General features: G+C 54.5%; 2 protein-coding genes across 2 annotated transcripts; both read right to left on the bottom strand.

Moving 5' to 3' along the window:
* Positions 1-981: 981 nt before the first annotated feature.
* On the bottom strand, positions 982-9157 carry PLK1 (polo like kinase 1). The gene is made up of 10 exons (XM_034784791.1): positions 8682-9157; positions 7923-8091; positions 7356-7500; positions 6174-6267; positions 5273-5492; positions 4498-4656; positions 4172-4249; positions 3035-3189; positions 2133-2315; positions 982-1625 (listed from the first exon to the last, which is right to left on the bottom strand). The coding sequence occupies exons 1-10, from the start codon at positions 9078-9080 to the stop codon at positions 1419-1421; spliced, it is 1809 nt and encodes a 602-aa protein (XP_034640682.1). The 5' UTR covers positions 9081-9157; the 3' UTR covers positions 982-1418.
* Positions 9158-11851: 2694 nt separating this feature from the next.
* Positions 11852-13643, bottom strand: LOC117884497 (ras-related protein Rap-2c-like). The gene has a single exon (XM_034784927.1). It carries the CDS (start codon positions 13576-13578, stop codon positions 12964-12966), a length of 615 nt encoding a protein of 204 aa, XP_034640818.1. The 5' UTR covers positions 13579-13643; the 3' UTR covers positions 11852-12963.
* Between the last annotated feature and the right edge of the window lie 14329 nt (positions 13644-27972).

The raw sequence follows: 27972 nt of genomic DNA on the forward strand, positions 1-27972 counted from the left end.
CAGTTCCCCCCCGGGGGGGGGGGGGGAGAGAGAGAAGAGAGGAAGAATTACTCAGGTTGGCCTCAAATGGGCAGAGGGACTCCCTGCTGAGGTGCAGCCCTTTCTCTCCCCCCCAGTAGAGCCCAATCCTGCATCTTAACAGGGGAAGATCAAAACCCTCCCTGCAGCTGTGACTGACTCAGAGCACCTGGCACTGGGCTAGGCAGTGTTTCTGGGGGATCTGTGACAGGCAGGCCATGGTGAGTTCTTCGAGAGGTATCAGGGCCTAGTCCCACAGCTGAATTGTAGCACTTCTGGAAGCCATGCTATGGGCTACAGGCACAGCAAGAGCCAAAGGCTGGGGGATGTAAGACTAGGAGGGACAGGGGCCCCCCTAAAACCCACCCTGGGAGGAGGGGACAGATCATGGTCTCTGTCACTCCTGAGACACACCCCCAAGAGGTGAGGTGGGGCCAGACCTCTTCCTGTTCTTATGGGGACAAACACCAGCAATACAACAGCCACCAGGGTGCCTAGAGGGTGAGAACTACCTCAGTTCCTGTGCCTGCCCTAGAACTAACAGCAGGGTGCTTGTCCACACACACACACACACACACACACACACACACACCTCTCTTTAATAGCTGTGCTCTGACAAGGCAGGTGTGCACGCAGACTGGATGGGCAATGCAGGCTAGAAGGCTGCTGCAGCTGTGGGGAGAGCACATCACAGAATTAAACAGCAGCCCCTTGGAAGAACTGGGGATTCCTCCCAGGCTGTATTAACAGACCATGTGCAGGTGAGTCCACCCTACCTCCTGGGTTAGAGATGGAACGTGGCAGAGTGGGAAATCTTCCTTCTACCTCGTACTTAATAGGGTCTCCCCCATGGGCCAGGCAAAGCCCTTCATCCAGAGTGGGGGCACTGCACACTAGGTGGGACCCAGAGAGATGAGAGGGGGGAGGGGGCCGCAGAGACCAATCTTTAGTCAAGTTACGTAATATACAAGAGTTTAATTTGGTGCAGATTAGTTTCAATATTAAAAGGCTGATTGCTCAGAGTCAGCATGTGAGCACATTAAATATCTTACAGTCGCTACAGGAGGGGGAAAGGAGCCCCAGAGCATCACAAACATACAAATAACTTACAGAACTCTGCCCTGCCCATGCTCTGTTCTCCAAGGAGGCTGCGTCAAGGCCGTGGAACAAGGGCTGGGGGGATTGGACAGTTAGAAAAACTAGATATTCAATAAAAGCAACTTTCTAATGGGTGCTGAGGGGCCAGCGTGACCATTTCCTCAGCAGCGGCCCCTTCTGCGGCCCCAGTGCAGCTGGCAGCAGAGAGGTGGCCCAGCTGGTGGGAGGTTACTGTTGCAGAGGCCCCTCCGGCCGAGGCCGTAACAGTTTGGCACAGACGCGGAGTCCATTACAGCTGGGTTCTAAGCGGAGAGCTTCGTACGGGCTGAGCCAGACTTGGAGCTAAGCAGTTTCTCCACCATGGTGCGGGCGTAGCGTAGCCGGCTGGCCAGCTCCTTGCAGCAGCCGTGCTCCTCGATCAGGCTCAGCTTGTACGTGCGGAAGTCCCGTTTCTCATCGATGTAGGTGACCGCCGCCATCAAAGGGCACAGGATGATTTTAGTGTGGTCCTACAGAGAGAACGCATAGAGCTGGAGAGGTCCTTTGGCAGGCTGAGCCCACTGGTTCACAGCTAGCCCTGGGGGTCCTCAGCAGCACATCCCATGTGCACCCCAGGTAGAATCACCTCGCCTGTCTCTGCTGCCATGGAGAAGCAGGACCGGGAAAGCACCTACTGCGTTTCGTTCTTTTAAAGGATTTCAGCACGTGACAACAGAACAGGGAGCCAGCACCACATGGCCAGCCAGATCTGCACAGGCTCCCTGGCAAACAGCAGCGCTAAGGATTAATAAGGCACAAAAGCCTTGATTAGTGAGCCGGGCTAGTGAGTCTGGGTGGCTCAGGTGTTGAGAAATGGACTACAGGGCCTTTCAGTCCTGGGTCAGCTAGTCTGAAATCTGGCCTGAGTTGGGACCACCTGATGTCACATGCAGAAGATGGTGACAAGGCCCCCAAAGCGGTTGGTGAGCTGCTGCCACCAGAGGTTTGGCTCCTGCTACCATGCAAGCTGCTCTCACCTGGAAGAAGTTGATCTGCACGGTGCCGTTGCTCAGGTGCAGGATGATGGCGCTGCGAGTCCGGAACCAGGTGCGGAGGTAAGGGAGGCGCGCCAGCTCGTCCCCCTCCCGGGGCGTGATGTTGGCTCCAGCCTTTAGCAGGTGCTCACTCATGTAGTTCCGGAAGTATTTCAGTAGTGTTATCTATAGAGACAGCCACATGGGTTAGCAGGACGAAGGAGGCTGTGTGGGGAAGATCATACTTCCAAGGCAGCGTCTGCTTCCATAGCTGCATGGCCCAAGTGGGCCGATCCGCATTAGTTCCATTGCCCTCAGCAGTGAAACCTCGGGACGAGGCAGTGACCTAAGAGACGAAATCAGGACTTGCATCCTGACGTCAGCCTGCCAGGTTATCGTGAGATGTGAACAAACCAGAACAGTGTGCTTGGACAATGAACCTAGATTGGTGTCAAGTATCAGAGGGGTAGCCGTGTTAGTCTGAATCTGTAAAAAGCAACAGAGGGTCCTGTGGCACCTTTGAGACTAACAGAAGTACTGGGAGCATAAGCTTTCGTGGGTAAGAACCTCACTTCTTCAGATGCTAGATTGGTGGTTATACCTGGCCTCATTTCATGGGTTTATTCTTTAGTCCAGGTTGATTCCAGCATTGCAGGGAACTATTAATGTTTCTGTGAAACTGCATTCACACTGGGTTTTTACAAAGTGGAAACCACCTGAACTGCTGCCAGTGCTCTTTTGGGTGGTGGGGGGGGAAGCAAAGACGTAACCCCTCTAGCCAGACCCTAGATATGTTGATTATGTTTTGTCTGCTTAGATAGCCATTCAGACCCACAGTGTGGCAGGGGAAGGAGGAGGACACAGCTCCTAGCTGCTGTTAAATTTGCATTTCCAGAGTGACTGACCTTCTTAGTTAACGTAGAGGGGTAGGATCTCACAGTGAAGTAGGACTCGGTGCTGTTTTGCTCAATGTACTGTAGGCTGTCCCCGTCGTTGTACATAATGAGACGGGTGGAGTCATTGAAGAGAACCCCAACGCTGTTATCACACAGCTGGTAGCCTGGTTAGAGAAGGGAACACATTAGATCTCCACACACTGAATGTCTCCAGGCTTGGGATGCTATAAGCTGTAAGGGTGCCTTAGCAGAAGCCCCCCACTCTGGCTTACCCTGGTGCCTCTCAGCTCTCTAGAGCAGGGCCACTCAACCTTTCCAGACTGCTGTACCCCTTTCAGGAGTCTGATTTGTCTTGTGTACCCCAAGTTTCATCTCACTTAAAAAGTACTTGCTTACAAAAATCAGACATAAGAATACAAAAGTGTCACTGCACACTATTGCTGACTCTCATTTTTACCATACAAATTATAAAATAAACCAATTGGAATATAAATATTGTACTTGCATTTCAGTGTATAATATATAGAACAGTATGAACAAGGCTGTGTGAAATTTTAGTTTGTACTGACTTCACTAGTGCTTTTTATTGGTCTAGTTTTACAACAGGCTACATATTTAGATGAGTTGATGTACCCCTTGGAAAAACTTTGCATACCCCTGATTGAGAACCACAGTCTAGAGCTCCTGTTCTCAAAGGACTATGTGGGGAAACCTCCCCTGCAAGAGTCAGTCATTTAACAAATAAATGCAGTGAGCTTCCCTCTTCATTGTACTGCCCTCCTCAGAATGCCAATGCTGTCTCCGCTGGCCTCATTGGTCAGCCTCTTCACCCCACCCAGCCATGTGGTCGCTGGGGCATAAGGCGTTCAGTGCCTGCCAGGATGCGGATCGGAAATCCTAGGCTCTTTAGACCGTAAGGGGTTGCCGCAGGATGTTCACGGTTCCTTCGATCAGCTGAGTATTTTGTGCTGCTCTCAGGGATGGCAACATCTGAGGCACTGCACATTAACTGGTTAACAGGGTATAAGAACCCGCTACATCAGATGGATGATTTGCACCCTGGGCCTTTGGATCTCGCCCCCCCGGGAAGTTGGGGGAAGCAGCTGAAGTGAACTCGGCTGCTGGCCACGCCAAGACGCTCCCTACCTAATCCGTACTTGTCCGAGTAGTCCACCCATTTGCTAACCCAGAAGATGGGTATGCAAGCCGGATCCTCAGCCTCCTCTGCAACAGAAATGGAGTTTGTTAAATAATGTTTGTAAAGCAACCTGTGAAACCCTCCGCTGACTTGCTGGGTGCAAGGGGGAGCCAGGGGAGGGGCGAGGAGCTCCTCCACCAACTCTCCGTTTGGGAGATTTTAATCCCAGCGCCTCGTAGCACTTGTAGGCTCCGAGGTCAAAAAGCAGCATGGCCGATAGCAAGGCAGGCTGTGCAGGGATCCTGCTATCTGTCAGCCCAGACCCGTAGCTCACCTTGTCTCACTACTGCCCTCTCCGAGGGTTTCGCTGCATTGGCCATGCTCAGCTGCTGTAACATGTCAGCTAGGTGGCAGTCGACAGGCTCTCCCAGCTCCCGCAGTGCTGCTTCGTCTTCCTTTTCATGGGCTTTATCTAAGGCAGGGCTGTCCGGGCCTGAGCCAGAGGAGAAGAGCAGCGCGACACCTATGTTAGTAGCCTGAAGGCTAAAGCTGGCAGATGGTTTCAGGAGAAGTTAGATTTACCTCCCAACCCAGCTGTGGCAGTTTGCAGGACACCCCACAGGGCTGAGAGCAGACACCCACCTCTGCAATGGACAGTTCTGCCAGCCTCACCCTGCTCCATCAGAGCAGCATTACCGCAGCTAACGCTGACAACCGTGTCAGTGTCCATACCTCATGGGAGGAGATGGTCTTACCCTGCTTGGGATACTAGCCACTTCCTCTAGTGGGCAGAGGTAGGAAGGAAGAGAACGGAGTTAAGAGCTGCCAGGGGGCACCATCTTCCCTTAGGGCATTAGCCTCCCGTGTGGTGGGGGGATCAGTCAGAAGAGCAGTGACTGCTCCCGCAAGGGGCAGCGCTGGATTTCCAGGACAGCATCGCCACATGAGCTCACTAGGCAAAACCGTGTGTCACAGAGCACCAAGCAGGGTTTTCATCTGCAATTTACTCTCAACCCCAGTCTTCTCCGCCTCTCCACTGTAACCCAGGGCTCTCTTGTAATTGCCACACACCGTGAAAACCTACATCCCGCCCCCTCCCCAAATCTTACCTTTGTTGAGAGCGGTAAGAGGTTTCCGTCCACTCGGGTCAAATCCACCGGGGGCAATTGAAAACCTAGGCGGGATGGTTAGACAGGTGGTGGGCAACCGGGTGGGGATGTAACCTGATGTGAAGAACTCATCATTCAACAGTTCGTCAATAGTAGGGCGGGTGGCAGGGTCAGATCTCAGCATCTTCTGGATGAGATTAGCAGCTACGGGGTTGATGTGCTGAAAGAGGGGACAAGCAGGGTTCATGAGTGAGGGCCAGGGGATAAGCACAACCTAGCACTGGTGTGCACAATGGATAGGTCAGCCCCATAACTAGAGAGGCTCTCCTGCTCCAAGCAGAGGGTATGCATGGTTGAGGATGGGGAGGAAGACTGGGACTCAGGCCTGGAGGAGCTGAGGAGGACCAGAGTTCTAAATGGCTCTCAGTGAGAAAGCTCCTGGTGCAAGTACAATGATTGCAGAAGGGCCTGACAGGCTGCAGGCAGGGATGGTTTGATACCCAGACCAGTTCTCCTCTGTGGCTGGACTCAGAATTTGAAGGAGGCCAATGGTAGGAAGGGAGTTCGAGCCACTTACATGCCCACAATATCACCCAACAAAATATTGTAATGCATCTCTGTGCCAGTTCGGGGGGGCTAGCTCCCCCTCCCTTCCCCTAGAAAGGGGTCCTTTCAAGTTAACACCCCTGCACCAAAACCTAGAAAGGCTTAACACAAATGTATCTCCTTGCCAGGTGTCTCCTCATCTGTACTCAGGATGCTGAAAACCATTTCCATGGTTATGAGCAGGCACCAGAGAAGCAATTTGGCTTCTGCACAGCTCCATGATATCGGCTCTTTCACTAAGGTGACAAAGATCGGCCAGGAGGACGAATGCTCCCCTCTGCAACAGGCTCCTTACCTTGGGGATGTTATACTCGTTCTTCTTAATTCGGATGTATGTTTCTTTTAGACAAGAGGTTTCAAAGGGTGGCTTCCCTACCAGGAGAGTGTACCTGTATATTTAAGAAATATAAAAGCCTGTCACAAGGAGAAGACCGCAAGATTTCCACGAGGTGTCTTTTGCAGCGGGGGGAAAATCACCACACACCCAGGAGATGAAGGGCAGAAGACAAGTGAATTTGAAATGCCAGTTCGATTTCCAGTTCCCTGCTCCCTAAGGGAGGAGATTGGAACCTGGTACCTTCTGGAGAGAGTTCCAGCTAGAAGGTGGCACTTGAGACTTTAAAGAGATAACCTGCCCTACAACAGGAAGTTAGCAAATGCAGTGGGTGCACACACGGGCGGGTGCACACACAACAGCTGGCAGGTCAAGGTAAGCAGAAAAATTGCAGTGATGGTCAGGATCTGAGGAATTTTCTGGAGATAGTCAAATCCCAGTTACAAAGCAAATGAGCCATGAAGGAAGCGGAGAATCATTACCCATCTCCACCCCTTGATTACTACCTTTATGGGAGTAGTCCTGCTAGGGCAGCCGAATTTTCAAACAATTTTAAACATTTAAGACCCAGTCCGTACAGAGATTTGAACCATGTTAGCAGCATTGTAGCTAGAGAACAGCAACACAGCTGGGTCTCAGGGTAGTTAGAGCCTCAGGCCCGGTCTACGTGTAAAAATCTGATCAACCTAACTACGTCGCTCAGGGCTGTGAAAAATGCCATGCCCAAGTGCTGTGGTTTAGACACAACAAGGTCAATGGAAGACTTCTTCCCTAGACGTAGCTAATGCACTCTCCTCCGAGAGGTGGATTAACTCCATCGACGGAAAAACCCTTCAGTCGACGTAGAAAGCATCTGCACTGTAACACCACAGCGGCTCTGCGGCAATGCCATGGCTGGTGTCGCATAGACGTACTCTTAGTTTGCACTTAACCAGGTCCTGGCTTGGAACTGGTCATCTTTGTTTTACAGCGTCTCCTTTAAGAAAAAGGCTCCTTACAATCTAAGATGAACTTGAAACCTGGAACCGATCGCAGTCTAGTTCACTGAACTGGCTCATCACGGCAGCCTTAAGCCCATTACATGCTGAAGGCCCAAGTTTAGGGGCACACAAACAAAAAGTGAAGATTTGTCATAAAACTTACATAATGCAGCCGATGGACCAAATGTCCACTTCAAAGCTGTGTCCCTTCTTGCCCAGCACTTCAGGAGCTATATAGTTTGGCGTCCCACACAGGGTCTTCTTACGCTCACCATCATATTCTACTTTGGTGGCCAAGCCAAAGTCACCTTGAAAGAAGGTGTGTGTCGGTCAGGGTTACGCACCAGGCAGACAAGACTTGTTTCCTTAGCTCAGCAGTTGACAGTCCGTGGTCACAGACCTTGCTGCTGAGCCATAAATGGCAGAATTATAGGCAACATCCTCCAAATATTGAGTCTTAAACAGCCCGAGAGAGGCTGGTTTGAGGGTAGCCCGCCCTGAAAGGGGGAGGTATTCTGGCATAAGTTAAGAAGCGATCATGTGGTTTTGTGGTAGCAGAGCATCCTCCTCTCTCTGCTGTCCTTTCTAGGAGCGCTCAATGGAGAGCATCCCAAGGAATCTTTGCAACAAGAGACTAAGGGAAGGGGTCCCCGGGCTGTGACAGATTCCTGGACATGCTTCTCCCCTCCACAGGCAGGTGGAGAGGGATGGGCCCTGCAGGTGTCCATACCTATTTTCACCTCCATGTCATCGTTGAGGAAGAGGTTGCCCAGCTTGAGGTCCCTGTGAATGACCCGGTTGCCGTGCAGATACTGGCAGCCCAGGATTGTTTGCCGCAGGTAGTACCGCGCTTCGGGCTCGGTCAATGCTTTCCTCCGCTTATGCAGCTCCAATAGGGACTGGGGGCCAGGAGAGAGGCAGGATCATGAGCACCCCCTGAGAGCCAGTTAGCAGCCCCCTCCCACCCCAGCCCATTTGGGTCCCAGGTGAGACATCCCAACCCACCCTCCTGAAAACCAGGTATCTCCAGCCCCTGGGCCAGGCCCTACCCATCCTGCCCCCCTCACCGTTCTACCCCCTGGTGCCTCGACTGGGGACTCTGCCCCGCGGGCATCAGCCCGCCCTAGCTCCGCTGAGAGGAGAGTTGCCATGGGGAGGTTTAGGAGGGTCCCTCCCTCCCTCCCCGCTGCTGGCCCTTTAAGGCGCTTAGAACGCTCAGACATGGTGGAACGCAGAGACAGTTTCAGGGTTCCGGCAGTGGCGCCGCCCCCATCCCCCGTGGAACGTGGTCCCCTGCCTGGGCCCCGCACCCTCAGCCCGGCCCCGCTGGGGCCACGGTACCAGCGGGCATCCCAACCACCCGCGGGGCAAACCGAGAGCGGCTCAGCAGCGAGCCAACGTCCCCCCACCCCCCCGGGCGCTCGCGGAGTCGGGGCTCGGCCCCCCACCAGCCGCCCCCCGAGCGCGTTCCCCCCGGGACCCCGCTCACCCTCCGGCGGCAGAGCTCCAGCACCACGAAGACGAAGTCGCTGTCCTCGAAGAAGCCCTGGAAGCCGACCACGTGGCGGTGCGCCAGGCTGCGGTGGATGGAGATCTCCATGGACATCTTCTCCTTCTGGTGCGGCTTCACCAGCAGCGACTTGGGCACGATCTTGCCCGCGAACACCTCCTGGCTCTCCAGCTCCGTGATCTCGTAGCACTTGGCGAAGCCGCCCTTGCCCAGGAAGCGCCCGCGCATGTAGCTCCGGCGGGTGCGCGGATCCACCAGCACCTTGGGGATCTCCTTGGCCGCCGCCGCCCCGACCCCAGCACCGGTCCCGGCCCCGGCCGCCTTCCCGGGCTCCGCCGCGCCCGCCGGCTTCACCCCCTTCCCGGCCACCGCGCTCATGATCCTGCCCCTGCCCGCGGCTCCCGCTCCCCGCCCGGCCCTGCGCTGACCTCGCCCCGCTCTCGCCGCCGGCCGCTCCGACACTGTAACACTTTCAAACCTCGAGCCGGAGCGTTACAAGCCCCCAGCGCGCTCCCCATTGGTTGCTAGGATTTAAAATCCAAGCCGCCCGCCGCTAGGCGCCCGGGGAACCCCCCCCCCCCCCCCCCCGGTTTAAAGGGACAGGCGCGCCCGCTGCGCCGCGAGCCAGGAGCCGCTTCCAGAACGCCCCGTCTCGCCCTGCCACCTCGTCCCCGCGGGCAGCCGCTCTCCTGCCCCCAGCTGTGATCCAGCCACCCCAGATGTGCCCCTGTAGCCCCAGTCACTCTCCCGCCAGATGTGCCGCTGCTGTGACCCAGCCACGCACCCCCAGATGTGCCCCTGTAGCCCCTGCCACGCACCCCCAGATGTGCCGCTCTAGCCCGTGCCACGCACCCCCAGATGTGCCGCTCTAGCCCCTGCCACGCACCCCCAGATGTGCCCCTGTAGCCCCTGCCACCCTCTCCCAGATGTGCCCCTGTAGCCCCTGCCACCCTCTCCCAGATGTGCCACTCTAGCCCCAGCCACCCTCTCCCAGATGTGCCACTCTAGCCCCAGCCACTCTCCCGCCAGATGTGCCGCTCTGACCAGGCCACGCACCCCCAGATGTGCCCCTGTAGCCCCAGCCACTCTCCCGCCAGATGTGCCCCTGTAGCCCCAGCCACCCTCTCCCAGATGTGCAGCTCTAGCCCCTGCCACCCTCTCCCAGATGCAAAGCTATGAGAGCAGCTTTCCCTTCCCTTCCCGCCTCGCACTCTCACAGCTTCCCTGTATAGTGTACAGGAGCCTAGACCCAGGCTTTGGGCTCACTGAGGTTGTCTCCCCTGACCTCAGTGAGGCACTTTTTCAGCGGAGGGAGGCGCACCCATTTTCTCTGTCAGTCATAGGCTCCTCGAGCTTTCCAGACCTGACAGAGGAACAGACATCTCTCAGGAAATAGTTTCTCTAACTTTTATTATTTCCTGTCACCTACTAAACTTATCACTACTTGCTACTTGCGGACTATTGACAAGGCCCCTGCACTGGAGGAAATTTTCTCTAAGAGGGAGGAGGACAATTCAAATATAGATTCTAATGGGGCGGGGGGGGGAAATGAAATGCTACCTTGGTAAATAGCCATTTAACTAATGTGGGCTAGGATCTGCTGGAAATCGACAGTTCCACCGCTCAGTCCTGGCTCCAAGTACATTTTGGTTGGGTACTTTTGTTTTTGATCATCATAATATATCTCACACACAATACGGCTATGAAACAAACCCAGAACTCATAGTGCAGTGTTAGCAATCACTTCTTTAGGCACCTGAATCTGCAGCTGGGTGTTTAACCATAGGCAGTTTTTGAAAATGGCCTTATTGCGAAGTCTTAGTCTATGTGAATTCAGCAAATACTCACAAACAATTTCTTGATGCAGCATGTCCCGTCCCCCCCCTTTAAAGTATGAGGTATTGGCAGCTGTTGAAGGTGGGGTACTGGATTTGATGGATGAAAGAATCTGATTAATTTCCTCAAAAACAGGAGTCCTTGGGGCACTTTAGAGACTAAAATTTATTTGAGCAAAAGCTTTCATGGGCTACAGCCCACTTCTTCGGATGCATAGAATGGAACATAGAGAACATGAAAAGGTGGAATAGTCATAGCAACTGTAAGAGGCTAATTAAGATGAGCTATTATCAGCAAGAGAAAAAGGAAAGAAAAAAAAACCCAACTTTTGTAGTGGTAAGGTGCCACAAGTCCTCCTGTTCTTTTTGCAGATACAGATTAAAACGGCTGCTACTCTGAAACCTATTAATTTCCTGTTTGTTATTTGACAGTTAGCATTAAAGACACAAATGTTAAATGTGAATTCAATCCATTTGATTAATAACACCAGTAAATTCATTAAACGATGCAAGTTGTCATTTGTGCAAGTTAAGAATGCAAACATTCTTTCCAGTAAGATTGATGTGAACATAAGTTTGCTTGCTCAGTCTCCATATTGAGAGTTGTTTTTATCTTGCATCAGTTTGTGCAGTTAGCAGACACCTTTCCCCCCTAAGAATGACATTTGGGATAGAATGGCGCCAAAGGGAAATTAAACAAGTTCTTAACCAAACACCCTATATGCAACCCTCTTCCAAACAGAGATTTTATCCCGAGATATAGTTGCCGGGACATCACCTCTGTGGAAGATGTTCCCAGAACTATAGTGACAGACAGCCATCTCAAACAGATCTGAACAATCTGCTTTAAGGTCAGACTCACCCTTCAGTGTGGCATGAGCTCTGTATAAGGATCCATGTAACAGTAAGCGCTCTGCTGTTGCTGCAGCTGGTGCCCAGGTTAAGGTGACCAGATAGCAAGTGTGAAAAATCAGGACAGGGGTAGGGGGGCAATAGGAGCCCATATTAAAAAAGCCCCAAATATCAGGACTGTCCCTATAAAATCGGGACATCTGGTCAGGCAGAGGAGTGGGTACTAATGGATAGTGGAGTTTGGATTATGAGGCAGTTTTACATTCCTAAAATCTTGGACCTGGAATCATGAATTAGAGCTCGTACAACAAACTGGAGGCAGCAGCTACTACGCATGTGAAGAGTATGGGAAGCAGGGAGCTAGAGAGCAGAACTCCTAGGGCTCTGCGGGCCCTTGCTAACAGGGCTCGGCCTACCCCAGTTGGCGACAGCTTTAAAGGCCCAAGGCACTGGAGACACACGGACTCGTTCCACACAGTCATTTATTACAGGAAGTCAAAGTTGTCATGTAACAAAGAAACAAGTAGTGTAACATATGCACATTACAGTGCAATTCCTGGAGCAGTGTTTTGGTGGGGGCAGCGTTCTACAATACGGCCCCTGCCCCCGCATTTCCTCACCTTCTCACACTCCCCCACCACAGCTGGCTAGATTTCTAGGCAGCTGCTAGTCCAGCATGAGGGTGTCCTAGGGAGCGGTGCCAACCAAGGCTGCCATCTCCTGTGAGCCATGGCAGGCAGCAAGGGCTAGAGCGACCCAGCCCCCATTTTCAGCACTCCCTTTTCTTTCAGTGAAGGGTCCCTGCCTGAACCCTGCTCAGGGCTGCTCCCCTGGAGTAAGAGGTGCCAGAGGCCGAGCTCGGCACCTTCATTCCATCCTTGCGTCTCCTTCAGTCGGACCCAGGAGACGCAGCGCTCTGGGAGCGGCAGCAGGAAAACATTTGACCTCTCAGCCAGAGGAGCTTCCTGACCAGGGCTGCCCCCTCTGCGGTGCTTAGTTTGTGTCAGGGCTGAGCCCAGCCGGGCCCTCTGGGCCAGGCAGTTCAGAGCCCCCGGCCGGCCCCTCTGGCCTTGCTGCATCAGTTAGGAGCGTACACCAATTGCATGGGCCCCAGCAGCTCCTTCACTGCCCCAGAGGGAGCAGCTGGGTGCTTTCTTGTTCTCTTCAAAACTCCGCTGCCCTCAGCAGACATAAGAGGTGACCCAGGGGAACCAAGTCAGGCCCCTGGAAGCTGCAGCCCGTGCAGGGAAGGGATCTTGACCCAGCTCTGGTTTAAAGAGCCTTGTAACCTCAGTGACCGAGAAGGTCAGGCTTTGGCAGAGTGAGACCCGGCCTGCAGTGGGTGTGAGCGCTCATCGGGGACTGGGAGACCCCCCCCATCAGCATCCCCAGAGGTCAGGTACAAGCTCACTGGAGGCAGGGAGCTGCCTTTGAGGCTTCCCCTGCCCTCAGAACCCAGCAAAGGGGAGAGAGGAAGCCACAGCCCCACTCTCCACTCCAGCTGCCGGGGGACCCCGCTCCCGCCCGGCACTCGGGCCCGCAGCCCCCGGGCTCCGCTCGCAGCCCCGCCGGGCCTAGCAGACCGCGCAGCTGTGCCTCTTGCCGCTCCGGCGGGGCGGCTCCTTGGAGCAGGTCTGGGGCCGGCGGCGCCGCAGGGCCGGGCTGAGGCGCCCGGGCAGGTTGACCTGGTTCAGCAGCTCCTGGAAGAGGCCGACCACGTTGCGCCCCTGCTTGGCCGAGGCCTCCAGGCAGGCGCAGCCCCAGTCCCGCTGCGCAGCGGCGATGCGCGGGTCGGGCGCGCCCGGCGCCAGGTCGCTCTTGTTCCCCACCACCACGATGGGCACCGCGCCCCGCTTGGCTTCCAGGATCTCGTCCCGCAGCCGCTGCACCTCGGCGAAGGAGTCGGGCTCCTGCAGCGAGTAGACCAGGGCGAAGGCGTCGGCGCGGCCGATGCAGAGGCGCCGCATGGCCGGGAAGCTGTAGCTGCCGCTGGTGTCCAGGATCTCCAGGCAGAGGCGCAGCCCGGAGCCCGCCTCCAGCTCCAGCCGGTGCAGCTCCTCCACCGTGCGCCGGTGCCGCGCCTCGAACGTGTCCTGCAGGAAGCGGCGGATCAGCGCCGACTTGCCCACGCCCGCCGCCCCCAAGAACACCAGGCGCACGCGGGCCTCGGGCGCCGGGCACAGCGCCATGCAGCCGCCGCGGGGCGTCCGGCTCGTCCCGGGGCAGCGTCCGGCTCCTCTCGCCGCCAGCCCCCGCTCGGCACCTGCGGGGAGCCGCCCGCGCCGCCGCTTTATAGCCGCCCGCCTGCCCAGGGCTCCCGCCGGCAGCCAATCCGCCCGCAAGGGGCGGCGCTCGGCTCGGCTCGGGCGGGGACAGTCACTGCGGGCCGCCCACCCCGGTAGCGCCCGCTCCGGCCCCGCGGGAGGGTCAATGTCAGCGGCTGCCCGGGGCCGGGACTGGGTGCAAGGAGTGATGCGGGGGCGCGGGGCTCTGCCGCGCACCCTGCGGAGTTTGCGGGAGTTTCCTTTCCGGCCCCGAACAGCCCCAAGTTGCCTCGGGCTGGTCCCTTCAGAGCTGCTAGGGGGGCGCTCCCGGGCCGGGCTGCAGGGTCCCGGGGCCCCTTGTACCGGGCGGGCTCGGGCCGGGCCTGGACACTTTCCCGTAGCGCCGGCCGGAGCCCGGAGCCAAGCCCAGCCCCGTTGTAACGGAGCTGCCCTGGCACTGCCGGGCCCAGCATGGGGAGCTGGGCTGGGCGTTTCCTGCGGGACACTGCGGGGGGCCTTTGGCCAATGCCCCGGCTGGCCATAGGTGCTGGAACTGGGGGGGCTGCCGCACCCCCTGGCTTGAAGCAGTTTCCATCATATACAGTTTGGTTCATTGGCTCTCAGCACCCCCCACTCTACACATTGTTCCAGCCCCCCTGCTCTCAGCACCCCCAGGGCCTGGAGCTTCACTGCCTGCGGTGAGGGGGGGGAAGGGGGTTTCCCACTGGCCAGCCCCCACCATCCTCCCCACCATCATACAGGCCCCCTGGGCTGGTGCTAAGGGAAACTGCACTGGAGATAACTGCGGCCCTCAGCCAACTGGGGAGCAGGGCTGCGGGGAGGGGTCACTGGGGCAATGCCTTGGGGAGACACTGGACCCAGTCCGGGCGCTGCGAGAAGCCCCCAGGGGCTGCCTGTGGGACCCCCATGCTGGGTAGGGGAGTGCCCAGCTTGGGTGGGTGGGTACAGGGGGCTGCTCTTTGCTGCCCATTCTCCAAGGGAGCTAGGCTATAACTGGGTCTCCGAGCACCCGAACTCTCCATGCCTGTGGGGAGGTGCTGCTAGGGGAGTCTGAGCCTAAAGGGAAGAGAGAGATGGGGGGGTCCCATGCCGCAGGGCAGAGCCGGCCTCTTATCCGCCATCTAAGATGCTGGAGGGGGCAGCAGGTCTCAACAGCTGGCCCTGAAGACATCAGGGTTATGGTGCCTCTGAGTCTCCCCAGAAGACAACAGCAGGTAGGGGGAGCGGGGTCTGTTGGGGGCTGGGGTGGTTTTGTGTGTATGGGGGTGCTTAGCGGGAACCTCCTAAGCTGGGACCCTCCCATCACTGCTTTGGCCATGTATTGGGGGGGCTCTGTGCACCTTGGGGGGAGGGGAGGTTGCAGTAGTGATGTTGGTTTTGCACGTGTTTCTGCAACATGACCTTATTGTGACAATCTAAATATCATCCTCCTGTAATGATGCAACATGATGATGCACTATGTGGGACAGAACATGGAAGATTTAGGGGACTACTTGTTTGATACCCTCTGTGCCTTCTAGGAGAGCAGATCTTGTAGAACAGCCTGAGGCCCTGATAATTGATATTAATATAACAAACACCCTAACGGTCACTTGAGGGTGCTCAAACCCCTTGTGTATCAGGGCACCACTCCAGCCCCCTGGTGTATTCAGGGAATTTTCCAGTGAAAAGGTTTTCCATGAAGTTGTCAGCTATGCCCAGTGCCGTGTTACTGTTTAACACTCCCACCTTCCACATCATGGTGGGCATGAACCAGGGGCAGAGGAATGAATCCAGTTGGTCTTTCCCCTTTCCACCTTGGAAACATCTGCAAGGAGTTGAGGAAACAGGGGTGGCTTTGGTGCTCCATTAGGGAACAGGAAGGAGCTTTGGAAGGAAGAGTGAGGGCCTTAGGGGAAGAGAAGAGAGGAGGATGGGAAAGGACAGCAGAACAGAAGGGGGGGAGAGAGAATTGCTGAGGGGAAGAGTAAACAAGGGGAGACTGAAGCAAACCGGACCTTGAAGAAGTAACTGCTCTGATCGTGGACAGCCAGCGTGACCAGCTGTTGGGCACAGTGCCCTGTGAGAACATGTTCGGGGGAAGGTGCTGCCCCCAGACTCCTGACGGGTCCCCACCATCACCGGCAGAGCTCCGTTGCTTGGGAGTGTGGCGCTGCCTGGTCCTACAGCATGGCCCAGCTGACACCACAAATGAGCAGCGTCCATGTGGGGGTCACATACAGATCTGTAAATGCACATGGGCTGCCAGCCATTCTGATCCCACATTGCTTTCCTTCCCCAGAACTCGGAGGCTGAGTGAAGTGTGCAACCTGCAGGTGGCTTGGGCTATTTGATCTCACACTTCCCAGGATTATTACTCATCTTCCCAAGAAAAGGCACTGCTGAATGGATTGTGTGTTCCTCCCTTTCTATATTGTTCATCGTATGCTGTATATTGTTCTCCCTGGGAGTGAAACATGACGTCCTAGTGCAGTGAGTTTGCCAGATAACATATGTGAGGGCATGGCCAGTGGCTGGGCTGAGGTGTGTATTGACTGGCCTTGCTGGGTGTGGTTCTCTTGGGATAGTTTTTTCTGCTTTGCATAAAGTGTTGTGCTTGTAAAGCAATCAGATGTTAACAGCCTGATGGCTGCTATACCTTCCCTGGAAGATGACATGTCACCCAGTCACATCCTTCCTGCGGTTTAGCCGGGGTTGACTGGCCAGGGGACGTGGGTGTCGCTATAGTGTAGCACAGGGGGCAGTGATCTTCATCTAGGTCCGAGCTGGTGACCTAGAGGTGAAGAACTCTGTATTGGCTTTCCAGTCACCTGAGCCAGACTGGTTGGGACAGGTGACCTAGACAGGAGAGACTCTGTAGCCCGTTTCCAGTCCTTTGAGCTCATCTGGCCTCCTTCATTTTAAATGGGTTTTTTAAAAATACTCATTTCCGTTCTCATTTAGTTCGACATTAGGAGACACGCCTGGGGGGGGGTTTGCACTCACACACATGTGTGTATTCAGCTCCAAAGAGCAGCTGGCAGGATGTGCACGTGCCCACTGGTGTGAGTGTGTCACCGGCTTGGGCCGAGCGCTGTGCCTAGGGTCCAAAGACGGCTTGTCCTGGCCCTGTGAGTGAGCAGTAATGTGTGGGCAGAGGGGCAGCCCTGGGGGAGTTCAGGAAGCCGGCGACAAAACAGCAGCTGCTCCTGCAGTATTTTGGCTCCTGCAGTGACCCCAGCGCCCCCGACAGCAGGCCCTGGGCCCAGCAAGTGGCTGCCTTGGGTGACAGTAGATGGAGCTTTGCGTTTTTAGTAAGTGGGAGGGGCAGCTAGTTTCCAGCTTGCTTAGGGCAGTAGGAGCCTGTTGCCCTGAGCTAGCCGCTGGCAGCACTGGCACAGAAGGCGGGCAGAGCGGCTGCGCGCCTCATTCAGGCTGTTCTCTAGCCTTGGATCGCTCCGTTTCAGGCATTCACCTTTAACCCACTTCCCGAGAGACTCAGTGAACAGATTTAGCACCAGAATATCCCCTTCCCGTTGGTGGGGGAGCCCAATCCATCCTCCCCCCGGGCAGTGGCGGTGGGAAGGGGGCAGCCTTGGAATCTCATGAAGCCCAAGGACCCAGTTCCCATCCGAAAGCTCTGGCTGTGTCCCCTGTATCCTGTCCTGAGCTTCCCCCCCCAGCGCGGCTGGATGCGGTGCTGGGCTGCCATCGATCCCTGGTCCACAGCTGCTACTTCCTCTCTTCTGAGCCATGTCCGAAAACCCCAATGCCTTGTGCCCTGGTCTACGCTAGCACTCCTGCTGCCGGCAGAGCTGCACGGGAGTTAGGCAAAGGAGAAAGCTAGTATAGACCCAGCCTTAGACTGCAAGGATCTGGTATTTTTCACTCAGCTGTAAATCAGCCCCTATTCCCACCCCCTGCCACACCTATAAGTATGAGGCTGTTTCCAATAGAACATCGCGGTGTTGGAGAGAATTCTTCCCCTGCTGCGTGGCTTTGGGAGGTGAGGTCACTAAAACCACATGCCGAAGGAGCTCAGAGCAGGGAACTGACCAGTAATTAAACACACAGGTGAGTCGGAAGGAAAACCCAGTCAGCAGCCCCACAGGATCAAATACTCTGGGCTTGCGGAGGCACCTCCAACTCATCACTCGCCTCTGTTCTTCGGGACCAAGGATGTGTCATGAAACAAGACACACATAATAAACAAGTGCAAAGAAGGGAGAGGGTCCTAAGGGGCAGCGTGAGACTCTCTGAGTGTGCTGGGGAGTCGGTATTCCCAAGTGAGGGGCAGGGGTGATAGAACTGCTCTGTGACTGGCTGTATAGGTTCCCATCTAGGATACGGGAGAATGGATGGTAGAGAGAAGGCTATTTGGGGGCTCCTGTTTATCTCCCCCTCTATCCTATCATACAAGAACAAGGCAGCATGCAAGGAAATTACAAGGCTTCTAATCGAAAATATATAAAAGGAAATGCTTGTTGTACAGCGTGTGACTAACCCGTGGGGCTTGCTGTTGTAGGATAGTAGTGAGGCAAATCGATTTAGCAGATCTATGTATAGCAATAAGAACCATGGGCTGTATCCTGATCTCACACCAGTATAACTCCAGAGGAGCTCCATTGACACCAGTGTGAGGGAGATAAGGACCAGGCCTTTGGGGACCAGGAGCAGTGATGAGGCCAATAGGACTCAAAGGGGTCACTAAGTCAAAGGTCACGGTTGGAAATGGCATCAACAGTTTCCCAGCTGCCCCCACCTATCCCTGAACAGCTCTCATTGGCAGGTAGCACAGGAGCAAAGTTTACAGGCTGGGTAAATAGAACTGCTGCTAATAACTGTTAATTAAGAGTCCATGTAATAGATAAGCCCGAGTACAGATCCCAGCTGCACGGTGAACCCAGGACGGTGAAGCTCCAGCCCATCCCAGAATGGGAACAGTCGATGGGTTTGCTTCTGACTCTGGCCCATGCAATATCTGTGTCTGAACCCTGCTGCTGTGTATTCCTGGCTGCCCCTTCAACCACTGGCCCCTGTCTGGCCTCCCGCTGACTCAGCCACAACCTACAGGATGGGGATGCTTAAAGGTGACTTGCAAAGGAAATTAATTTAAGGTCTAGGTGTTTGCCCTTTTTAGCTTTTTTTTTTTTTTTTTTTTAATGGGGTGAAAGCTGGAAAAGACCCCTTCCTCCAGGTATTTTTCTGCTCATTTTTTACAGTCGGGATATCCGGAATGTCAAGTCTGGCCTCCCTGGGTTCTGGTGGAGGACTTGTTGGAGATCTAACATGTATATCGGGAGCTCTCCAACTCCTGTAAAGAGTTAACACCTCATCCCTTCGATTAAAGACTCCCTTTCTCCCAAGAGTGTACTAGGCATTGCAGATAAAGAGGTGTAAACAAAAATATTGAAGTCTGGCTGAAACGCTCTCCCCTTCTTGGTAGTTTGGCTTCCAGGCTTTGAGCTTCCAGGGCAGAGGAGACTTGGCTTTCTCATGTAAAAAACAAACAATCATTATTTATTGTTTTACAAACTCCTTCTGGGCTTTCCCTAGTTGCCCATAAATTAAGAGCTCTGAGGTCCACTGAAAGATATTCAGATATTCCCTCACCCACTTTGTCACTCTAATATCCTGGGACCAAGATGGCTACAACGACGCTGTTTATTTTCTGACCTACCCCCACGTTTATGCTTGTCCTGTAGAGAGTGGGACCTTTTGTTTGGTCCCCGTGGGCGTTGCCATTGCACTGGGGCTCTGAGTTCAGTAGTTGCCCTGGGGGGTATTTTTTGTTCTAAAGCCCCATCTAGCTCTGTTCGGAGAGTCCCTGTTGCTCGTTCCCCTGTGGACCTGCATGACCAGCCTGCAGGCAGGAAAAGCCTGGCCCCTGCTCTCAGGGTGGTTCTGCTGGCAGGGCTTCCTTCATATGCCCCAGGCTGTCTCACAGCTGCTCTGTTTGTGGTGGTGTTTTCACTGGAAGGAATCTCACTCTCCAGGCTGCCAGCACTCTCTGTTCCTGCTCAAATATTTACCTGCAGAATTAATGAGAAACAGTTTTCATTACTCAGCATGTGGAGGCGAATGCCAGGGCTGCCCACACAGCAGGAGATTAACTGGTTAATGGCAGGAGGTGGCAAACTGTGGGTCAGGTTGTGTATCCATCCATCAGCCTCAGCAGATGGAGCCCAGTGAACCCCGACTGGGTCCTGCCACTGCTCAGGGGAGACTTCAGATGATGCCCTCTGCCCTGAGGCTCACACGGTCCCAGCCCAACTCCGGTGGGTCCATCAGCTTCCTCAGAATCTAAATGACACAGCGATGGATTCTATTTTAGCCTCCCTGGTTGGGAAGATCCCATCCCAACTGTGACCTGGATCCAGGCTGGGAGCCATGATCTCCTCTCTCCCGTGCTGGTTCTCACAGGTGCGAGTGAGAGGAGAACTGGGGACAGAGTCTACAGACTGACCTATTGGGATGGAAGGTGTTAAGAGCACAGGGAGGCTGCCTGCACGGGTGGGGTGGGGACTCCACGTGGAGGAGTTTGGTGATGGGGGCAGGGTCCTGTAATGGCCAGTGGTCAGACCTGCCGCTTTGTGGGTCTCCAGGCCTAACCCCTAGCAAAGGGGGCACACGGGGCTCTGGGCTTGTGAAGCCCACAGGCTGTAGCAGTGGCCATGGAAAGCAATGCAAGTTGTCCTGTACTAAGGTATCACATTTGGGGGAAGGATGGCTTTTCCATCACCTTTTCCTAGGCCAGTTGCTAAGGCTACTCACCAGCGGTTCAGCATTTGGAGCTGGGGAGATGAGAACTGCCATGGCCATCTCAGTGAACTGTTAACTCTAGGCCCTAATGATGACCATTCAGGGGAAGATTTTTCCCAAGGCACAAATAGTTGTCAGGCACCTAGCTGCCCTGGAATTTGATGGGGAGGTAGGTGCCTATCTGCCTTCGGGGCCTTAGAAAATCTTATACTCTTAAATGTCAACATTGTTGATTATTTCCCTGCTGATCTTCAGCAGAAACACCCAGCTACTCTGGGGTTGTGAGCAGAGTTTGAGGAGGGTGCCACTACTTCCCCTCCCACAGGCTGATCCCTGATTTGCTGGGGGCTGTGTGCACACTCCCTCCCTGGCCTGTGTCCTTTACATGCTTGCAGAGGGGGGGTTATATGGAAGGCGTCCAGTTTTGGTCCCCCGTTATGGGTTGGATCACAGAAACCCTCTTGGGAGCTGCCAGCCGATGTGCCAAGACTACTTCTATCCCTGTTTTCCCTGCCAGCTCAGGACTCCAGCACCCTGTCTTGCTGAGCCAGATACTCCCGTCTGCTCCAACACAGACCCAGAGTCTGAATCACTTGTCCCAAAGCTGCAAGTTTACCTGAAAACAGCTCACAGAAGTGTGCTTGTCTATAGCACTCAGATGCCCAACTCCCAATGGGGTCTAAACCCAAATAAATCCATTTTACCCTGTATAAAGCTTATGCAGGGTAAACTCATAAATTGTTCCCTCTCTGATAACACTGATAGAGAGATATGCACAGTTGTTTGCTCCCCCAGGTATTAATACATACTCTGAATTAATTAAGGAATAAAAAGTGATTTTATTAAATACAGAAAGTAGGATTTAAGTGGTTCCAAGTAGGAACAGACAGAACAAAGTAAGTTACCAAGCAAAATAAAATAAAATGCGCAAATCTATGTCTAATCCAGGGGTCAGCAACCTTTCAGAAGTGGGGTGCCGAGTCTTCATTTAGTCACTCTGATTTAAGGTTTCGTGTGCCAGTCATACATTTTAACGTTTTTAGAAGGTCTCTTTCTCTAAGTCTATAATCTATAACTAAACTATTGTTGTATGTAAAGTAAATAAGGTTTTTAAAATGTTTAAGAAGCTTCATTTAAAATTAAATTAAAATGCAGAGCCCCCCGGACCAGTGGCCAGGACCCGGGCAATGTGAGTGCCACTGAAAATCAGCTTGTGTGCCGCCTTCGGCACGCATACCATAGGTTGCCTATCCTTGGTAATCAAACTAAATACAGATAAGATCCTCACCAGTTCCAGAATGCTCCCTTTTACAGACTAATCTCCTTTTAGCCTGCGTCCAGCAATCACTCACACCCCCTGTAGTTACTGTCCTTTATTCCAGTTTCCTTCAAGTATCCTGGGGGGTGGAGGGGCTCCTTCTTTAGCCAGCTGAAGACAAAATGGAGGGGTCTCCCAGGGGTTTAAATAGACTTTCTCTTGTGGGTGGAGACCCCCTCCTCACCCTGTGTAGAATCCAGTCACAAAATGGAGATTTGGAATCACATGGGTAAGTCACATGCCCATGCATGACTCAGGACTTGCAGGTAGCAGCCATTACCCACATGCTACCTTGAACATCCTCAGGTAGACGTCTTATGTGGATTGGAGTCTTCCAAGTTCTTTTGTCTGTTAAAAGAACAGGAGTACTTGTGGCACCTTAGAGACTAACAAATTTATTTGAGCATAAGCTTTCATGGGCTACAGTCCACTTCTTCGGATGCATAGATTGGAACATATATTGAGGAGATATATATACACACATACATACAGAGAGCAAGAAAAGGTGGGAGTTGTCTTACTTGATTGTCCTCTCAGAGTTGGTAAGAGAAAAAAAACTTTTGAAGTGATCGTCAAGCTAGCCCAGTACAGACAGTTTGATAAGAAGTGTGAGAATACTTACATGGGAAGATGGTTTCAATGTTTGTAATGGCTCAGCCATTCCCAGTCTCTATTCAAGCCTAAGTTGATTGTATCTAGTTTGCATATCAATTCAAGCTCAGCAGTTTCTCATTGGAGTCTGTTTTTGAAGCTTTTCTGTTGCAAAATTGCCACCCGCAGGTCTGTCACTGAGTGGTTAGAGAGGTTGAAGTGTTCTCCTACTGGTTTTTGAATGTTATGATTCCTGATGTCAGATTTGTGTCCACTCATTCTTTTGCATAGAGACTGTCCAGTTTGGCCAATGTACATGGCAGAGGGGCATTGCTGGCACATGATAGCATCTATCACATTGGTAGATGTGCAGGACCTAATCACATCAGCTATGCCATCAGGGGCTCGTTCACCTGCACATCTACCAATGTGATAGATTGCGATCCATGTGTGGGCAGGTCACTGCCTCTCTCACGGATGTCTGCAAGCTGCCGACACTGCTGGGATGGGGCCAGAGGACAAGAGAGGCCCAGGGATGCTGAGAGACACTGTTAGAAGAAGCTCTGAGGCCCTGTCTCCTGGAGGCCGGGTGAAAGGGAGTCCAGGGCTGGCACTTTGAGCACTACATAATCTAAACAATGCACAACAGTGGAAGGGGCTGGATTGGCAGCCCTGGGGCCTGACATCTCCTTATGATGTACAAAACAACTGCAGCATGGACAGCAACAGCACAAGTGACACCCACACACCAGGGTGCTTCCGTGCTGACCTAGAGGCACCCTCAGGTTCCTCGGCCTCTCTGCAGAGATCGCCAGGCGGGGTGGCCACTGACGGCGCTGTTTGTGTCCAGGGTTTGGGCCTCTAGGCCCTAAGCAGCCTGATCCCTGGGTCCCCACCCCTGAGCCAGCCAGGTTGTTTTCCAGGTCCCTGGCTGTTTTCATTTCTCAGTATCATTCTCTCTTCTGAGGGGGAGAAGAGATAAAAAGACCTGGGGCTTTATTTCCTCCCCAGCTCAGCTTTATTGTCCCTTTTATGACCCCTGGCAGGGCCTGACTGCTGGGCCCCAGCCCGGCTGGTGTTTATAAAGAGCAAGAGTCCGGCTGTTGTGAGCAGGGGGTTGTTGGTTTTTCCATCCCCCCGCCCTGTATTTACCTTTGGGTGTTGACAGTGGGGGCAGCAGCATCTGGGCCTGCTTTAATTACTGGAGAATGAAACAGCAACAAACATGCCCTCGTGGGGCCGGGGAGGCGGCAGGCTGGACTTTGCCAGGGCAAATCAGGGCTGCGGGTTGAGCAAAACATTGTGGCAGGAGAGTCGGGGGTTGTTTTTAATTAGAGGATAATTAAAGTTGTCCTGAGGCCTTTAGGGCCCATTTCCTGCTGGCTTCATTGCAGGGAGTCGTCTCCCAAGCAGCAATGTGCGCGCACACACACACACACACTTTGCCTTCTCCCAACTGTGCTGTGCCATGCCAGCTACCTAGGTCGGATCCCTGATTTCTGCCGGGAGGGGGCCGTGGAGTCTTGCTCCCTCTACTGATGACGGAGGGGACTCAGTCTCTTCGAAGGCCTGGCATGCACACTGGCATCTCAGTAGGTTTTCCAGTTGCTCCTTATGAGAGATGCCTGCTCTGTCTGGCTCTGTCCCCAGTCCCGTTCCCATCCCAGGGGGGAAGAAGGAAAATGTTCCAACTCTTTCTGTAGCCGATACACCCCTTTCCCACTGAGGGGAATCTGCCAAACATCCCCCCCTGAACTCTCTGCTGCTGTCCTCTTGGGGGATGGCGGGGACAGAGGCCAGGACCTGCAGAGCTGAAGGCTGTGCAGCCCTAGGGTAGTTAACGCACTGAGTCCCTGGGCTGGGAGCAGTCCTACAGTCGTGTCCTGTGTGGCTGGGGCACAGAGCGGGAGCTGTCACACACACTGCGGAGTGGAGAAAGCTGAACTCTTGCCTAGCGCTTCCCATCCATCCAGCTCAAAGCGTCTAAAGGGGTCAAATGTCGCTATCCTCTGCGTACAGATGGGAAACGGAGGCATGGGGTGAGTCAGGCTCCCAGCCCTGTAATGCACCATAGGCCACTGGGGTGTCTGAGCCTAGGGCCTGTGGAACGTGCAGAGGGCTGTTCTGGCAGATCCTGCAGGTACAGATAATCCCCTGTACCTGGGGCTGCTGGCGGCACCTATCCATATTGATTCCCCTCGGCCCGGAACGAGGGCTCAGGTTTCGCCTCTCACGGCTGGTCCCTTCCCCCTCCATGGAGTTGGAGAGATGGTTTTAAAGTCTCACGCTTGGGAGGTGGGGACTGTGACGGTGCAGCCTTTGCTACATGCCCCCCGTTCCCCAGCCCCTCCATAGGCATCCACTTGCCTCCTGAACCCAGATTGTCACAGCCCCGGCTCCCTGCAGCACCAACCGCCTGGTTTTCAGAGGTTCCGAGCACTCGCAGCTCCCGTTCATTCGGCTGCAGTTGTGGACACCGAGCACCTCCGCACCTTGGGGCCTGTAACGGGGCCAGTCATCTCCTGAGTGCCTCCCCCCCCCCCGGGGAGAGCTCACTCTGCACCACCTTGCCTCTGTCTTCACTCTTGGGCTGTTCAAAAAAAATCAGTCACCCAGGCTTTATCTTGACCGACAATGCCCTCCCTGGGGACTGGTTTAGTAATATAAAAACCTCCAACCCCAGCACAAAGTCCACACACAACAAAGGTTTCTCTTCCTGGTCCTTTGGCGGGTTACTTCTAGTCCCCACCTGACTGTAGTCTCAGTCCTGACATGCAGGACTCTCTGCTAGAGCCCGCGCACTCCTAGCTGTCTCTGGTCCCTGAGCATCTGCCCCCTTGTCATGTGCTGCTGAGTTTTGTGGGGAGGAAATGGCCTAATCTCTCCCAGGTGTGGCTCCTTCGTAATCAGGGCTGGCTGGCCCCAGGCCTTCTAGCCCATAGGGGCAAGCCAGCTTGTTACAGGGCCCCGGTGCATTGGGCTGGAAGCCCCATGCACAGTGGTGCAGAAACCAGGTAGTGCTGCAGCAGGGTGCGAAGGGGGTGTGCTCTCGGGAGGGATTGAAGGAGAGAATTGGGAGAAACGGGGAACTTCAGGGGAGAGAGGTCTGAGATGGACTGAACTGGGGGTGCCTCCTGGCCCATAGGAACCCCCAGTCCAGCCCCTCTCAGGCATAACTCCCATGAGGTTCCCCCCTTCTGCCCCATTTCTCAGCACATGCCAGGAGACAGTGCTCAGGAGACAGTNTGTTGGCTGAGGAGGATAATGACCCTGGCAGCACTGGATGGTGTCACCGTTCCGGTCCCTTCACGCCCATTGCTCCTGTGCACTCCAAGGAGAGGGCCCACACTTTGGCTCGGGTTTAAAGGACATGGAAAAGCTGCCAGTTACAAATCAGATTTCAGGGAGGAGCATTCCAAGGCCCAGGTGGGTACCAGGCACCTGCTCCCATCTCCACTGAGTGGGAAGTGGGTGCCCGAATTCCCTCTTTCATTAGCCAAAGCCCCCTGACTGGGGCACCAGGGGGAGGTGCTGGGACCCACGGGCTCAAATCGCCTCCTGGCTGAGTTGCTGTGGGCTGCTCGCTGGCACGGTTGCATGTTGTTTCCAGCGCGTGTGGGTGGATGCTTGGTAAAGGCTACAGATGCATGTTAATCTATCCCCTCCGCTCATTCCGTGTGGCAGGGGCGTCTCATCTGCTCTGGAACAGCCTGCGTGGCCTGAGGAGACCTCTTGGCTTTGGCTTTCCGGGCAGCGTTTAAAAGCATGCTGTTGGGAAGCGAGCCGGCCTCCGGCAGTGTGAAACCAGGGAGCGAGGACCCATCTGACCTCTCCTGGAGGAGAGGAGAGCGAGAGCATGGCAGTGCCGGGAGACCACTCCTGGGCCACATGAACTTTCCTTAAGGAAGCGCTTTGAGGTCCCCTGATGACAGAGACTCATTGTGCAAANCTCAGGAGACAGTAAATGCCCCTGCCGGCCTGCAGCATGTCCCCCCCCCCGACGTTTGTGCAGCTGGATGAGTTGCTTTGCCCGTAAGTAAGATCCTGAATTTGAACTGGCCCCTTGTTCATGGCCTCTTCCTGTTGGCTGAGGAGGATAATGACCCTGGCAGCACTGGATGGTGTCACAGTTCTGGTCCCTTCACGTCCATTGCTCCTGTGCACTCCAAGGAGAGGGCCCACACTTTGGCTCTGGTTTAAAGGACACGGAAAAGCTGCCAGTTACAAATCAGATTTCAGGGAGGACCATTCCAAGGCCCGGGTGGGTACCAGGCACCTGCTCCCATCTCCACTGAATGGGAAGTGGGTGCCCGAATTCCCTCTTTCATTAGCCAAAGCCCCCTGACTGCGGCACCAGGGGGAGGTGCTGGGACCCACGGGCTCAAATCGCCTCCTGGCTGAGTTGCTGTGGGCTGCTCGCTGGCACGGTTGCATGTTGTTTCCAGCGCGTGTGGGTGGATGCTTGGTAAAGGCTACAGATGCATGTTAATCTCTCCCCTCCGCTCGTTCCGTGTGGCAGGGGCGTCTCATCTGCTCTGGAACAGCCTGCATGGCCTGAGGAGACCTCTTGGCTTTGGGTTTCCGGGCTGTTGGGAAGCGAGCCGGCCCCGGCGGTGTGCAACCAGGGAGCGAGGACCCATCTGACCTCTCCTGGAGGAGAGGAGAGCGAGAGCATGGCAGTGCCGGGAGACCACTCCTGGGCCACATGAACTTTCCTTAAGGAAGCGCTTTGAGGTCCCCTGATGACAGAGACTCATTGTGCAAAGATTTGTTTAACTCTTTCAGAGCCCTGGGTGGTGTGTAACCTGCCTCCATGTCTTTCTCTCTCTCTAAGCACTTACACCGGGGCCTGTGAGCGCCAGGGCATGCCTGAGCTGGGTGGTGGTGGGGGGAATGAATGCGCCAAGAGTGACTATGGACCTTTCATTGAGCGGCTCAGCTGCCAGCACTAGCCACAACTCCCAGCGTGCATCGAGCCTAAACCCTGGGCGGCACTTAGTGCCACAGTCCTGGTCCGGAACTGAGACAGGATCTTCCCAGGGCATTTCGCAGACTGGGGGGAGTTCAGACAGCCAGGAGGAAATGGAGCAGATCTCTGCCAACCCAGGCTAGGACATGCAGGCTAGTGAATACTGACTGCCCAGCAAATGTCTTCTTAGCTGAACCCAGAGTGGGCAGAATGCCCCAGCAGCCAGGAAAGCGAGCAGGTTGCCCATGCGCAGGAGGTTAAAATGCACCAAATGCTCCATTTCAATCACTAAAATCCAACGGCCGTATAACGTCAGCTTGGGGGGCGGGTGTCTGGGGGGAGTGTCAGTGGGGGGTGAACCCAGTGCCTTCAGCACTAAAAACACAAACCACTACAGATGAGCTAAAGGATTAATTCCCCTCGCTGGTAGCAGTAGTAGATAGTTCTCCCAAGTGGCTGTGTCACATAGGAGAACAAAGACCCACACTGTGCTCCATATGTAAACTGCAGGAAGGCACAAAGTTCCCAGGCCCAGAAATCTAACCTGTTCTGATTGGAAACACAACTTGATTTTGCTGCAGACAATGTCCCTTTCTGCCTCGTCACAAACAAATGCAGAAAAGCATGAGTAAAGCAAATACACGAGTCAGACAGGGTTTTATTTACGCATTTACTATCT

This window comes from Trachemys scripta, chromosome 10 (genome assembly GCF_013100865.1).
Source record: "Trachemys scripta elegans isolate TJP31775 chromosome 10, CAS_Tse_1.0, whole genome shotgun sequence".
Lineage (NCBI taxonomy): Eukaryota > Metazoa > Chordata > Testudines > Emydidae > Trachemys > Trachemys scripta.